At 54.0% G+C, this 14661-nt stretch overlaps 1 protein-coding gene across 1 annotated transcript; it reads left to right on the forward strand.

Moving 5' to 3' along the window:
* Window positions 1-2760: 2760 nt before the first annotated feature.
* si:dkey-160o24.3 (N-acetyllactosaminide beta-1,3-N-acetylglucosaminyltransferase 2) lies at window positions 2761-10802 on the forward strand. Its single transcript, XM_048524960.2, has 2 exons — window positions 2761-2839; window positions 9574-10802. Exons 1-2 carry the CDS (start codon window positions 2761-2763, stop codon window positions 10800-10802), a joined length of 1308 nt encoding a protein of 435 aa, XP_048380917.2.
* Window positions 10803-14661: the final 3859 nt, after the last annotated feature.

Here is a 14661-nt window from a genome sequence, read left to right on the forward strand (position 1 = left end):
TGGGCAAAAATATGAAGGACAGGACAGTTTGAAGAACAGTGCGAGTTCTTCGGGAGATACTAGAGCGCTCTCAATATTCCCAAGAGGAATAGGGAAGAGGTGGAATATCATGCGGGGCTCGACATGGAATTCGAGGATAACATAAAGGCAAAAAACTGGGGCATTTTGCCCTGCGAATGTTTAGTGGCACATCGGAGGATCAGGAGAACTTTATGTGTCTGCAGGGGGTTACCTAAAAGAAAACTGAAAAAGCCACGAAAGGAAATGAGCAGAAAACATGTGCACTAGTACTGAAAGCTTCCACAAATATGTGAAAAGGAAGAGAAGGCTGAAATGTCGGCCTTTTCGAGGATGGAAGTAGCTAGGTAATAATGGGAAACGTGGGAACGGCAGGGGCTCTAAACCAATATTCTGTCTCCATTTTCCCATCTGTATATGAACTTGTTGAAATGACCATAACCAGGGGCGAAGGTATTAAGTAAACTGATGGGATTAAATGAGCTGACGGCAGAGCTATGCATGAATGAATTATTATATTCCAAAATCGCCTGCATTCTGGAAAGGTGCAGTGGGTTGGAAATGTGACACCCTAATCCAAAAAAAAATGTCAGGCAAATGGTAGGAAAGTGCTGACCAGTTTGACATCTATAGCATGGAAGTTGCTCGAGTCAATATGAAGGAGAGATAGCTGAACTTGGAAAAACGAAGGTGAGAGTGACAGCCCTTGATATCAAGGCTACATTCGACCCAGTGTGGCATCAGGGAGCCCTAACCAAACTGGAATCAATGGGTGTGGGGGGGCAAACTCTCCGGTGTTGGAATCATACCTGGCACATAGGAAGACGGTCGTGGTTTTTGGAGGTCAGTCATCACAGCTCCGGTCCCTCAGGGTAGAGTCCTAGGCTGAACCATCTTCAGCTGCTTCATCAGTGACCTTCCCTCCACAATGAGGTCAGAATTTGGGATGGTTGCCGATGATCGCACAATGTTTAGCTCCATTCGTGACTCCTCAGATACTGAAGCAGTCCGTGTTCACATGCAACAAGATCTGGACAATACCCAGGCTTGGGCTGACAAATGGTAAGTGACATTCTCGCCACACAAATGCCAGGCTCTGACCATCACCAGCAAGAGACAATCTAACCACTGCCCCTTGATATTCAATGGTGTTACCATCACTGAATCACCCCCCCCCATCAACATCCTGGGGGGTTACCATCGGTCAGAAACTCAACTGGTTTCACCGCATCAATGCTGCCTGGGAATACTGCAGCGAGTAACTCCCCTCCTGACTCCTGCCCCAACATCTACAAGGCACAATTCAGGGGTCTAAGGGAAGACTCTCCACTTGCCCCTGGATAGGGGCAGCTCCAACAACACTCAAGAAGCTCAACACCATCCAAGACAAAGCAGCCCCCGCTCGATTGGCACCACATCTACAAACATCCCGCTCAGTCGCAGCAGTGTGTACTGTCTACAAGATGCTCTGCAGAAACTCACTAAAGATCCTCAGACAACACCTTCCAAACCCACGGCCACTTCCATCTGGAAGGACAAGGGGCAGCAGGTACGTGGGAACACTCCCCCCCTGCACAATCCCCTCCGAGCCACTCATCATCCTGACTTGGAAATATATCGGCGGTTCCTTCGGCGTCGTTAGGTCAAAATCCTGGAACTCCCTCCCTAAGGGGTATGTGGGTCCATAAGACCACAAGACATATTAGTGGAAGTAAGGCCATTCGGCCCGTCGAGTCCACTCCGCCATTTAATCATGGCTGATGGGCATTTCAACACCACTTCCCTGCACTCTCCCCGTAGTCCTTGATTCCTTTTGAGATCAAGAATTTGTCGATCTCTGCCTTGAAGGCATCCAATGTCCCGGCCTCCACTGCACTCTGCGGCAATGAATTCCACAAGCCCACCACTCTTTGGCTGAAGAAATGTCCCCTCATTTCAGTTTTAAATTTACCCCCTCTAATTTTAAGGCTGTGCCCACGGGTCCTAGTCTCCCCGCCTAATGGAAACAACTTCCCAGCGTCCACCCTTTATAAGCCATGCATTATCTTGTAAGTTTCTATTAGATCTCCCCTCAACCTTCTAAACTCTAATTAATACAATCCCAGGATCCTTAGCTGTTCATTGTATGTTAAACCTACCATTCCAGGGATCATCCACGTGAAAAAAGGGTCAACCTACAGCATAAAGACAGCAGTGGTATGAGAAGGCAGCTCATCTCCACCTTCTCAAGGGGTAACTAGGGATGGGTAAGAAATGCTGGGCCCAATGTGTTGTCCACATCCCACAAATGAATGAATAATTAAATAAATCAGCGGTGTTTCAGGAAGGAGAAGGCGCGCTTGACTAACTTGCTGGTGTTCTTTGAGGATGTAACCAGCAAGGTAGATAGTGGGGATCCAGTGGATGTGGTATATCTCGACCTTCAGAAGGCTTTTGACGGGGTGCCTCATGAAAGACTGATCAGGAAGGTCAGATGTCAGGGGCTTAGGAGTAGAGTCTTGGTTTGGGTAGAAGATTGGCTCATAGAACATTACAGCACAGTACAGGCCCTTCCGGTTACTCCTACCCAAGTGCATCACCTCACACTTGTCTGCATTAAACTCCATCATGGGCCCTTTTCTAGATGGGACACAGTAAATACGGGGAGGCAAAGGGTTCAGTTTGAACAGCTCAGCTATTTACACCCTGCATAAATGATGATCTGCAAGCAGGCACATATATGCGAGCTGGCAAACTTCGCAGATGATCGGTCAGGAAGCAGGCAGTGATGAGGAGGTGAAGAGTTTACACATGGAGACGTTAAGGACTGCAGATGCTGGAGGTCAGAATCTATCAATGTGAGGCTAGAAAAGCACAGCAGGTCAGACAGCATCCAAGGGAGCAGGGAAGTCGATGTTTCTGACCTGCTGTTTTTTACTGCCTCACGCTTACAGACTCAGCTTACAGACAGATATTGATAGACTAAGAGTGTGGTGGATGGAGTTTAACTTAGATAAGTGCGAATAACCTCATTCTGGCTGAAACATTAGATGGGCAAATTATTATTGTGATGGGAAGCAGATTCAGGGTGTTGCTGCTGAGGTCAGAAACCGTCAGAGTTAGAGTCCGTAAGAGGCCGTAATTAAGAAAGCAAATGTAATGTTGTCGTTTATCTCGAGGGTTGGAATATAAAAGCAGCAATGTGCTTCTGAGGCTTTATAAGGCTCTAGTTAGGCCCCATTTGGAATATTGTGTCCAATTTTGGGGCCCACACCTCAGGAAGGACATACTAGCCCTGGAGCGTGTCCAGCAGAGGTTCACACGGATGATCCCTGGAATGGTAGGTTTAACTTATGATGAATGGCTACGGATCCTGGGATTGTACTCGTTAGAGTTTAGAAGGTTGAGGGGAGATCTAATAGAAACTTACAAGATAATGTATGGTTTAGAAGGGGTGGATGCTGGGAAGTTGTTTCCATTAGGCGGGGAGACTAGGACCCGTGGGCACAGCCTCAAAATTAGAGGGGGTAAATTTAAAACTGAAATGAGGAGACATTTCTTCAGCCAGAGAGTGGTGGGCTTGTGGAATTCATTGCTGCAGAGTGCAGTGGAGGCTGGGACATTGAATGCCTTCAAGGCAGAGATCGACAAATTCTTGATCTCAGAAGGAATCAAGGGCTACGGGGAGAGTGCAGGGAAGTGGAGTTGAAATGCCCATCAGCCATGATTTAAATGGCGGAGTGGACCTGATGGGCCGAATGGCCTTACTTCCACTCCTATGTCTTATGGTCTTAAACCACACGATGCCAGGCCCAACGGGTTTGTTTGAAAACACAAGCTTTCGGAGCCTCACTCCTCCTTCTGATGTCAGCTGGACAGTAACCTGTGATTTCTGACCTTGTCCACCCCAGTCCAACTGGCACCTCTGCATCATATCACTGCAGAGGGATCTGGGGTTCCTTGTGCATGATTTGCAGAAAATGGGTCTGCAGGTAGAGCGTAGAATAAGAAAGGCAAATGGAATCTTGGCGTTTTGTTACAAAAGGACTGGATTATAAAAGGAAAGTGTTGTTACAATTATATAAGACATTGGTGAGACCACACCTGGAGTATCGTGTCCAGCTTTGGTCTCCTTCCTTGAGGAAGGATGTTGATGGCACTGGACGGAGTTCAGAGGATGTTCAGCAGGTTGGTTCCAAGGATGAACATAGAACATTACAGAGCAGTACAGGCCCTTCGGCCCTCGATGTTGCGCCAACCTATGAAACCAACCTGAAGCCCATCTAACCTACACTATTCCATTCTCATCCATATGTTTATCCAATGACCATTTAAATGCCTTTAACGTTGGCGAGTCTGCTACTGCTGCAGGCAGGGCATTCCATGCCCTTACAACTTTATGAGTAAAGAACCTACCTCTGACTTCTGTCCTATATCTATCACCCCTCAATTTAAAGCTATGTTCCCTCGTGCTCGCCATCACCGTCCGAGAAAAAAGGCTCTCACTGTCCACCCTATCTAATCCTCGGATCATCTTGTATGTCTCTATTAGGTCACCTCTTAACCTTCTCTCCAACAAAAACAGCCTCAAGTCCCTCAGCCTTTCCTCATAAGACCTTCCCTCCATACCAGGCAACATCCTGGTAAATCTCCTCTACACCCTTTCCAATGCTTCCACATCCTTCCTTTCATGCGGAGACCAGAACTGTACACAATACTCCAAGTGCGGCTGCACCAGAGTTTTGTACAGCTACAACATAACCTCATGGCTCCAAAACTCAATCCCTCTACCAATAAAACCTCGCACACCATACGCCTTCCTAACAACCCTATCAACCTGGGTGGCAACTTTCAGGGATCTATGCACATGGACACCAGGATCTCTCTGCTCATCCAGACAACCACGAATCTTACCATTAGCCCAGTACTCTGTATTCCCGTTACTGCTTCCAAAGTGAATCACCTCACACTTTTCCACATTAAACTCCATTTTCCACCTCTCAGGCGAGCTCTGCAGCTTATCTATGTCCCTCTGTAACCTGCAACATCCTTCCGCACTATCCACAACTCCATCAACTTTAGTGTCATCAGCAAATTTACTAACCCGTCCATCTACGCCTTCATCCAGGTCATTTATGAAAATGACTAACAGCAGTGGCCCCAGAACAGATCCTTGCGGTACACAGGGCTACACATATGAGGAGCAGTTGAATACTTTGGGTTTGCATTTACTTGAGGTGGAAGAATGTGGGCAGATCTGATTGAGGTACATAAAATGCTAAAGCATATTGACTTGTGGATGTTGAACAGATGTTCCGTCCTGTGGGACAGTCCAGAGCAAGAGGTCCCAAATATCGGGTGAGGGGAGATAGGTCTAAAACTGAGATGAATAGGAACTCCTCCTGTCAGAAGGTTATGAATCTGTGGAACTCACTGCCTCTGAGTGCAGTGGACGCAGAATCAATCGACAGATTCAAGAAATAGTTCAGATACATTTCTGATGAAAAGTGGGATAAAGGGCTATGGGGAGCAGGTGGGAAACTGGAGTTGAGACCAGGGTAAGATCAGCTGTGGTCATGTTAAATGTTTGAATTGCCTACTCCCGCTCCTCATGCCTAATATTCAAGGAATTTTGTCAGGACAATCCCAGCAATTAGAGACCTTCTAACTTCAGAGGCGAGGAAGGTTCCGGGAAACGATTCCTTGGGGATAGAATGAGTGATCACATGGAAAATGGGGAGCCGATTGGGTAGACTCAGCACAGATTCCTAAAGAGGAAGAGATAGTAGGAACGGCCGATGCTGGAGAATCTGGGATAACAAGGTGCGGAGCTGGATGAACGCAGCAGGCCGGGCAGCATCAGAGGGGCAGGAAGGCTGACGTTTCAGGTTTGAACAAGGGTCCAGACCCGAAACATCAGCCTTGCTGCTCCTCTGATGCTGCCTGGCCTGCTGCGTTCATCCAGCTCGACAATTTGCATGAGATATTTGTTTGACCTCCCCTGGAGTACTGAATACAGCTATGGGCATCACATTGGAGCAAAGATGTGGATGCATTGGAGAGAGTGCAGAAGTGATTTATACAAATGGTTGCAGGGATGAGAAACTTTGGCTCTGAGGACAGATGGAAGACATTGGGAATACTCACCTCTGAAAGAAGGCTGAGAGAGAGAGAGAGAGAGAGAGGTTTGTCCAAATCGCGAGCAGGATGGCTAAAGCAATTAAGGAGGAAGAGACCTGAAACTGTAAATCTGCCTTCCCTTCACAGAGGCTGCCAGACTTGGTGAGCTTCTGTTTTTTTGAGTACTGTCTACAAGATGCTCTGCAGAATCTCACCAAAGATGCTCAGGCAGCACCTTCCAAACCCACGACCCACTTCCATCCAGGAGGCCAAAGGGATACAGAGGAACACCACCTCCTGCCAGTTCCCATCCGAGCCACATGCCATCCCAACTTGGAAACATATTCCTTGTATTGCTGAAACCCCGGAGCCCGCTTCTGAACGGGACCGCGCGTGTCTACCGACAGCGGTTCAAGATGGCAGCTCACCAGCACCACCGCAATAGTGTTGGAGATGGGGGACAAATAACCCCAGCCCAGAGAATGAACAAATAAGACCACAACTTGATGATGAATGGCCCCCCACACGGACTGACCAACGACCGAGATAAATAAGTGGACAATGCAAGCCCGAGAAACCAGAAAGGGGCAGAAATGGACTTTAAAGGGCACGTCACATCCACGGATCCCCCTTGACTTTCCACACAGGGGCTCTGTCCCTCAGCACTGACCCTCCGACAGTGCCCGCTCCCTCAGCACTGACCCTCGGACAGTGCCCGCTCCCTCAGCTCTGACCCTCCGACAGTGCCCGCTCCCTCAGCTCTGACCCTCCGACAGTGCCCGCTCCCTCAGCACTGACCCTCCGACAGCGCCCGCTCCCTCAGCTCTGACCCTCCGACAGCGCCCGCTCCCTCAGCACTGACCCTCCGACTGCGCCCGCTCCCTCAGCTCTGACCCTCGGACAGTGCCCGCTCCCTCAGCACTGACCCTCTCACAGTGCCCGCTCCCTCAGCACTGACCCTCTCACAGTGCCCGCTCCCTCAGCACTGACCCTCGGACAGCGCCCGCTCCCTCAGCACTGACCCTCCGACAGCGCCCGCTCCCTCAGCTCTGACCCTCGGACAGTGCCCGCTCCCTCAGCACTGACCCTCTCACAGTGCCCGCTCCCTCAGCACTGACCCTCTGACAGTGCCCGCTCCCTCAGCTCTGACCCTCCGACAGCGCCCGCTCCCTCAGCTCTGACCCTCCGACAGTGCCCGCTCCCTCAGCTCTGACCCTCCGACAGTGCCCGCTCCCTCAGCACTGACCCTCCGACAGTGCCCGCTCCCTCAGCACTGACGCTCCGACAGCGCCTGCTCCCTCAGCACTGACGCTCCGACAGCGCCTGCTCCCTCAGCTCTGACCCTCCGACAGCGCCCGCTCCCTCAGCACTGACCCTCTGACAGCGCCCGCTCCCTCAGCACTGACCCTCCGACAGTGCCCGCTCCCTCAGCACTGACCCTCCGACAGTGCCCGCTCCCTCAGCTCTGACCCTCCGACAGCGCCCGCTCCCTAAGCACTGACCCTCCGACAGCGCCCGCTCCCTCAGCACTGACCCTCCGACAGTGCCCACTCCCTCAGCACTGACCCTCCGACAGTGCCCGCTCCCTCAGCACTGACCCTCCAACAGTGCCCACTCCCTCAGCACTGACCCTCCGACAGTGCCCACTCCCTCAGCACTGACCCTCCAACAGTGCCCGCTCCCTCAGCACTGACCCTCCGACAGTGCCCACTCCCTCAGCACTGACCCTCCGACAGTGCCCGCTCCCTCAGCTCTGACCCTCCGACAGCGCCCGCTCCCTCAGCACTGACCCTCCGACAGTGCCCGCTCCCTCAGCACTGACCCTCCAACAGTGCCCGCTCCCTCAGCACTGACCCTCCGACAGTGCCCACTCCCTCAGCACTGACCCTCCAACAGTGCCCGCTCCCTCAGCACTGACCCTCCGACAGTGCCCACTCCCTCAGCACTGACCCTCCGACAGTGCCCGCTCCCTCAGCACTGACCCTCCGACAGTGCCCGCTCCCTCAGCACTGACCCTCCGACAGTGCCCGCTCCCTCAGCACTGACCCTCCGACAGTGCCCACTCCCTCAGCACTGACCCTCCGACAGTGCAGCGCTCCCTCAGCACTGACCCTCTGACAGTGCCCACTCCCTCAGCACTGACCCTCCAACAGTGCCCGCTCCCTCAGCACTGACCCTCCGACAGTGCCCGCTCCCTCAGCACTGACCCTTCGACAGTGCCCACTCCCTCAGCACTGACCCTCCGACAGTGCCCGCTCCCTCAGCACTGACCCTCCGACAGTGCGTCCCTTCCCCCCGACACCCTGTGACAAATTTGTGGGGAGGGTCCGGGTCCTCCTGGAGCCTGCATGTGGTCCTCCCCTGCACCAGGGGGTGCTGTGTTTGCGGCTTCCACCCCCCCCCCCATCCCCCACCCTCTCCCCCATGTGGGACCCTCGCTCTCCCAGGACCTCACTGAGTGCAGTGCATCGCTGGACCACACCCCCCCCACCCCCCTCCTCATCCCCACCTCCACCCCTGACCCACTGCTGAGGGTGAGCCCTTGCATTCGGCCCGGAAACGCCTCTCGCAACCCCCCCCCCGCCGCCACGGTCGAGGGGTGGTTGGGTGTGGGGGGTGGCGCGGTGGCTGGGTCGGTGGGAGGGGACGGTGACCCTGCACGAGGCGGCTGGGGGTTGGCTGTGTGCCCCCTCACCGCAGTTTTCTTTTGGGGGTTCGCCGACGCTATTTGTGGGACCCCCCCCACCCCCGACCTTTTTGGTGGGCGGGGTGTCGCAATGCCTCCCCCAGTCGAGCGTCCCACCCAACCAACGGATTTTGCGGGCTGTAAAAGTGTTTGCCGGGCAAGTTGCAATGCCTCCCATGGTCGAACGTACTGTCCCAGAGAGCGGAATGGGTAGCCTGGGGGGGGGGGGGGGGGGGGGTGGTGGTGAGGAGGGGGTTCGTGGGCGCGTTGTGAGGCCTCCTGTGGTTGAATGTACCATCTCGGAGACCAGAGATGGTAGCCTGGGGCGGGTGAGGAGGCAGGAGTGTCACTGGGCAAGTTGCAATGCCACCTCTGGTCGAACATACCATCCCGATAACCAGGAAAACAGAATGGCTGGTCTTGGGGAGGGGGTGCGGAAGGGGCGTTGTTGGGTACGCTGCGATGCCTCCTGTGGTCGAACTTACCGTCCTGATGACCAGAGAGCGGAGTGGGTTGAGGGACTGGGATGAGGGTGGGGTGGGGGGAAGTCATTGGCGTGTTGCGATGCTTCCTCTGGTCGAACTTAGCATCCCGCCACAGTGACCGGGGAATGGAGTGGTTAGCCTCAGGGGAGGGATGGCATTTTGCGATGCCTCCTGCGGTGGGGGGGTTGGCGAGCGACGCCACCAGCGGTCGAATGTCCCACCCGTGGGAGGGGTGGAAATGCGAGGACCCACGGCTCACAAAGACCTCTCTTCTTTGATCCTCAGGCCACGCGAAGATGATGCCGCTGCAGAGGAAGGTCCTGCTGTGGGTGCTCTGTGGCCTCCTGGCCAATCTGGCCGTCTTCTGGGCCCTGCGGGGCAGAGGTTGGCACCACCGTCGGCCCTGGTGGCGGCCGTGGGACAGGGAGCCCGCCCAGGAGTCGCAGGGCGCTTTCTGGAGGCCCGGGTGCTCTCTCGAGTCGCTGTGGAACCGGGAGCAGAGGGAGATGTGGCGGGAGGCCAGGGCGTCGAGCGGGCCCCGGCCTGGCGGCAGGGGGCGGAGGTGCCAGGCTGATGCCGCGGTGGCGGGGACCTTCGCCGACTTCCAGCTCCTGCCTCGGCAGATGCAGGAGTTCCTCCTGTACCGTCGCTGCCGCCGGTACCCGCTCGTGCTGGAGCCCCGAGGCCTCTGCCGAGGCCCGGGCCGGGTCAGGCTGCTCCTGGCCGTCAAGAGCCAGGCCTCGAGCTTCGACCGCCGTCAGGCCATCCGCCAGACGTGGGGGGCCTGGGGCGGCTCAGCGGTGCGCCTCGTGTTCCTGCTGGGCCTGCAGCGGCAGCCCGAGTTGTCGGGCCTGTTGGGCTGTGAGAGCCGTCGCCACGGGGACCTGCTGCAGTGGGCCTTCCTCGACACCTTCTTCAACCTGACCCTCAAGGAGGTTCTCTTCCTGGCCTGGCTGGGGCGCCAGTGCCCGGGGGCCCACTTCGTCTTCAAAGGGGACGACGACACCTTTGTGAACACCGAGGGCCTCCTGAGCCTCCTGTCAGGCCTAGGCCCGGCTGAGAGCCGCGAGCTCTTCATCGGCGACCTCATCCTGGGCGCCCGGCCGTGCCGCGACCCGGCCCTCAAGTACTACGTGCCAGGCGCTTTCTACAACGGCCTGTACCCGCCCTACGCAGGCGGCGCCGGGGTCCTTTACTCGGGCCGGCTGGCCAGGCGCCTGGCGCGCATCTCCCGCTCCGTGCCCCTCTTCCCCATCGACGACGTCTACGCCGGAATGTGCCTGGCGCGCCTGGGCGTCCTGCCGCGCCACCACCCAGGCTTCTGCAGCTTCGGCCTGGGCCCCAACGTCACCGACCCTTGGGACCCATGCGTCTACCAGCGCCTCTTCGTGGTGCACCGTCGCGGGCCGCAGGAGATCATGCGCCTCTGGAGGCTCCTGCAGCAGGCCAACGTCAGCTGCCGGGCCAGGCCTTCGGACCTGGGCCTAGAGTGGCCTGTCAGGGGCTGCGGTTAGTTGGCGGGGTGGGGGGGGGGGGGTGGGCGCGCGGTGAGGGCGTGGGCTGAACGATGGGACAGGGGAAGGGGGTGGAATGGTGAGAGGGGAACACACAGAAGGGAGGAAGATGGTCGGGAAGTTGTTTGCAAAGGGTTACAGCGATCACTTAAAGAGCCCGGGTGATCATTTGGGGATTACAGATGGCAGCACAGCAGGGACGATAGATGGGTCACTTGGGAGGTTTGAGCAGCCGAAGGCAGAAGGGAGCCGCCCCTCTGAGCACCCGAGGCCGTGACTAGGCTTGGCGTGGGGCTCCAGGGGGTACAAACCCGCGGCGATGTTTGACGAGGCACAGTCTTCATCAAACAGACCCCCGCGCCATTCCCCACCTCACACACACACACACACACACGCACACACACACGTGAACACACACACGCACACACACACACACACACACAAACACGCACACGTGAACACACACACGCACACACACGCGCACACACACGTGAACACACACACACACACACACACACGTGAACACACACAGGCACACACACACACACACACAAACATGCACACGTGAACACACACAAACACGTACACACACAAACACGCACACACACACACACACACACACAAACATGTGAACACACACGCACACACAGGCACACACACACACACACACAAACACGCACACGTGAACACACCCATACACGCACACACAGGCACACAAACACGCACACACACACACGTGAACACACACAAACACGCACACACACACAAACACGCACACACACGTGAACACATGTACACACACACAGGCACACACAAACATGCACACACACACGTACACACACAAACACGCACACACACACGTGAACACATGTATATACTCACACACACACACACACATGAACACACCCAAACACACACAGGCACACAAACACGCACACACACATGAACGCACGTACACACACAGGCACACAAACACGCACACAGTCACACAAGCATGCACATGTGAACACACCCACCCAAACACACACACACATGAACACACGTACACACACACAGGCACACAAACACGCACACATGCACACACACACACAAACACACACCAGCCACACACATTCCCTCTCACACACACACACGCACACACACACACACACACGCACTCACACACGCACACACACACGCACTCACACATACACACACACGCACTCACACATACACACACACACACACTCACACACACACTCACACATGTACAGACACACACACGCACTCACACACACACACACACAGGACTTGCCCGGTTTCTGCTCCAGGCCATGAGCTCCACCCTGGCCTCACCAGCTGTCTCCTCTACACTGCTGTTGCCTCTTGAGGCTACCTCGCGCCTGACACACACCCTGACGGTTCGAGGCCCTCCCGGTGGTGGACCTGGTGAATCTTTTCTTTGTTTCTGACGGTTGTTTGTGGTTTTATAAGAATTTTCAGAAATAAACACTTCACTGTTAGGAACCGAGTTGTGGGTGAAGAATCTAACTTCGAACTCTTTATTCCGCGGAGCATATCACGACCGCGCTCAATCCCAGTGCTGACGCGGCTTCTCCTCTTGAGGCCTCGGAGCAGAAATAGACCATTCGGCCCATCGAGACTGTTCTTCCATTCCATGCAATGGTAGCTGATCTGACAATCCTGAACTCTACTCTCCTGCGTTGTCCCCATAATCTTTGACTCCCCTGCTGCGAAAAATGTCACCCTCAGACCTGAACGTACTTCACGAACCAACCTGGACAGCTGTCTGTTGTAAGAAATAGCCCAGATTCATCATTCCCTGATGAGAAAAAAGCATCTTCCTCTTAATTGGGCAACACTTACTCTGAGATTATGCCACAATGAAAATCACATCCACCTTGTCAAACCCCTTACAATCTTGTATTTATCCATGTGGTCTCCTCATTTTATTCCCAGCGCAACCTTCTTAACGTTTCCTCAAAAGAAATTAACTCTGTACCCTGTATCAACTAACTGAACTTTCTCTGGACTACTTCCTAATGCCAACATATCATTTCCCCAAGAGGGAGACCAAAAAGGTTCCCCCCACCGACGCTCAGTCGCAGCAGTGTCTACCATCTACAAGACGCCCTGCAGAAACTCACCGAGGCTCCTCAGACTGCACCTTCCAAACCCACCACCCACTTCCATCCAGAAGGACAAGGGACAGCAGGAACATGGGAACACCACCCCCTGCACAATCCCCTCCGAGCCACTTCCCATCTTGATTTCGAAGTGTATCGCCTGTTCCGTCACCGTTTGAGGTCAAAATCCCGGAATTCCCTCCTTAAGGGATATTGTGGGTCTACCTACGGCACACAGACTGCAGCGGCTCAAGAAGGCAGCTCCCCACCTCACGGAGGCCAACTAGGGACAGGGCAATTAATACTGGGCACGGCCAGTGACGCCCACAAAGAAACCTACAGCACAGGAACAGGCCCTTTGGCCCTCCAAGCCTGCGCCGATCAAGATCCTCGGTCTAACCTGTCATCTCTTTTCTAACGGTCGGGTCCATTTGCTCCCTGCCCATCCATGTACCTGTCCAGATATATCTTAAAAGACGCTAACGTGTCTGCGTCTACCACCTCCACTGGCAACGCGTTCCGGGCACCCACCACCCTCTGTGTAAAGAACTTTCCACGCATATCTCCCTTAAACTTTCCTCCTCTCACTTTGAACTCATGACCCCTAGTAATTGAGTCCCCCACTCAGGGAAAAAGCATTTTGCTTTCCACCCTGTCTATACCCCTCATGATTTTGTAGACCCCAATCAGGTCACCCCTCAATCTCCGTCTTTCTAATGAAAATAATCCTAATCTACTCAACCTCTCTTCATAGCTAGCACCTCCATACCAGGCAACATCCTGGTGAACCTCCTCTGCATCGTCTCCAAAGCATCCACATCCTTTTGGTAATGTGGCAACCAGAACTGTACACAGTACTCCAAATGTGGCCAAGCCAAAGTCCTACACAACTGCAACATGACCTGCCAACTCTTGTACTCAATACCCTGCCCAATGAAGGAAAGCATGCCGTATGCCTTCTTGACCACTCTATTGACCTGCGTTGTCACCTTCAGGGGAAAAATAGACCTGAACACCCAGATCTCTCTGTTCATCAATTCTCCCCAGGACTTTTCCATTTACTGTGTAGTTCACCCTCGTCCCACAAAATGAATTTTTTTAAAAAACTGTCAATTAGATAACAAGGTGTAGAGCTGGATGACCACAGCAGGCCAGGCAGCACCTGAGGAGCAGGAAGGCTGACGTTTCGATATTTCCTCTTAGTTTCAGCAGGTCGTCATAATATCTGACACTTCATTCCCTTTGAGATAAAAGCCAGCAATCCATTTGCTTTCCCATTTACCGGCTGAACCTGGGTGTTGTCTTGGTGATATTTTCCTTCCATCCCTTCTGATCCCCGCTCTCACCCCTCGTTGCGGTCCACTGTAGCGGCACGGACTCAAACTAACTCACTTTCATTTATTTCGCTCTCGTGGACGTGTCTGTGGACCGTCCTCAATTTTTGTTTGACCATTTCGGAGGCCAGTTAAGAGACAATTGCTTAGAAGCGGGAGCACGTCACTGCTTCGGGTGTTTCCTTCTCGAAAGGTCGTCAGTGATCAGATTATTTTTATTCTACAGAATTGAAACTCAGAATGGGGGTTTCAACTCCGCAATTATCCCGTTTAATTTTCTTCTGCCGCAGTAGGAATCGACCCCACGTCCCAAGAGGATGATCGGGGATGTCAGAATTATTGCAATGATGATAGTTTCACGAAGCCAGTTAATTCGCCTCAATCCATGCCCCAACACTC

This window comes from Stegostoma tigrinum, chromosome 42 (assembly GCF_030684315.1).
Source record: "Stegostoma tigrinum isolate sSteTig4 chromosome 42, sSteTig4.hap1, whole genome shotgun sequence".
NCBI classification, from domain to species: Eukaryota; Metazoa; Chordata; class Chondrichthyes; order Orectolobiformes; family Stegostomatidae; genus Stegostoma; species Stegostoma tigrinum.

What these genes read in the sequence shown, in the direction of transcription:
- si:dkey-160o24.3 (XM_048524960.2), top strand. Translation starts at nt 2,761, where the DNA reads ATGATCGGTCAGGAAGCAGGCAGTGATGAGGAGGTGAAGAGTTTACAC. An exon ending in AAGGACTGCAGATGCTGGAG is followed by an intron (nt 2,840 to 9,573) that starts GTCAGAATCTAT and finishes TTTGATCCTCAG; the next exon opens with GCCACGCGAAGATGATGCCG.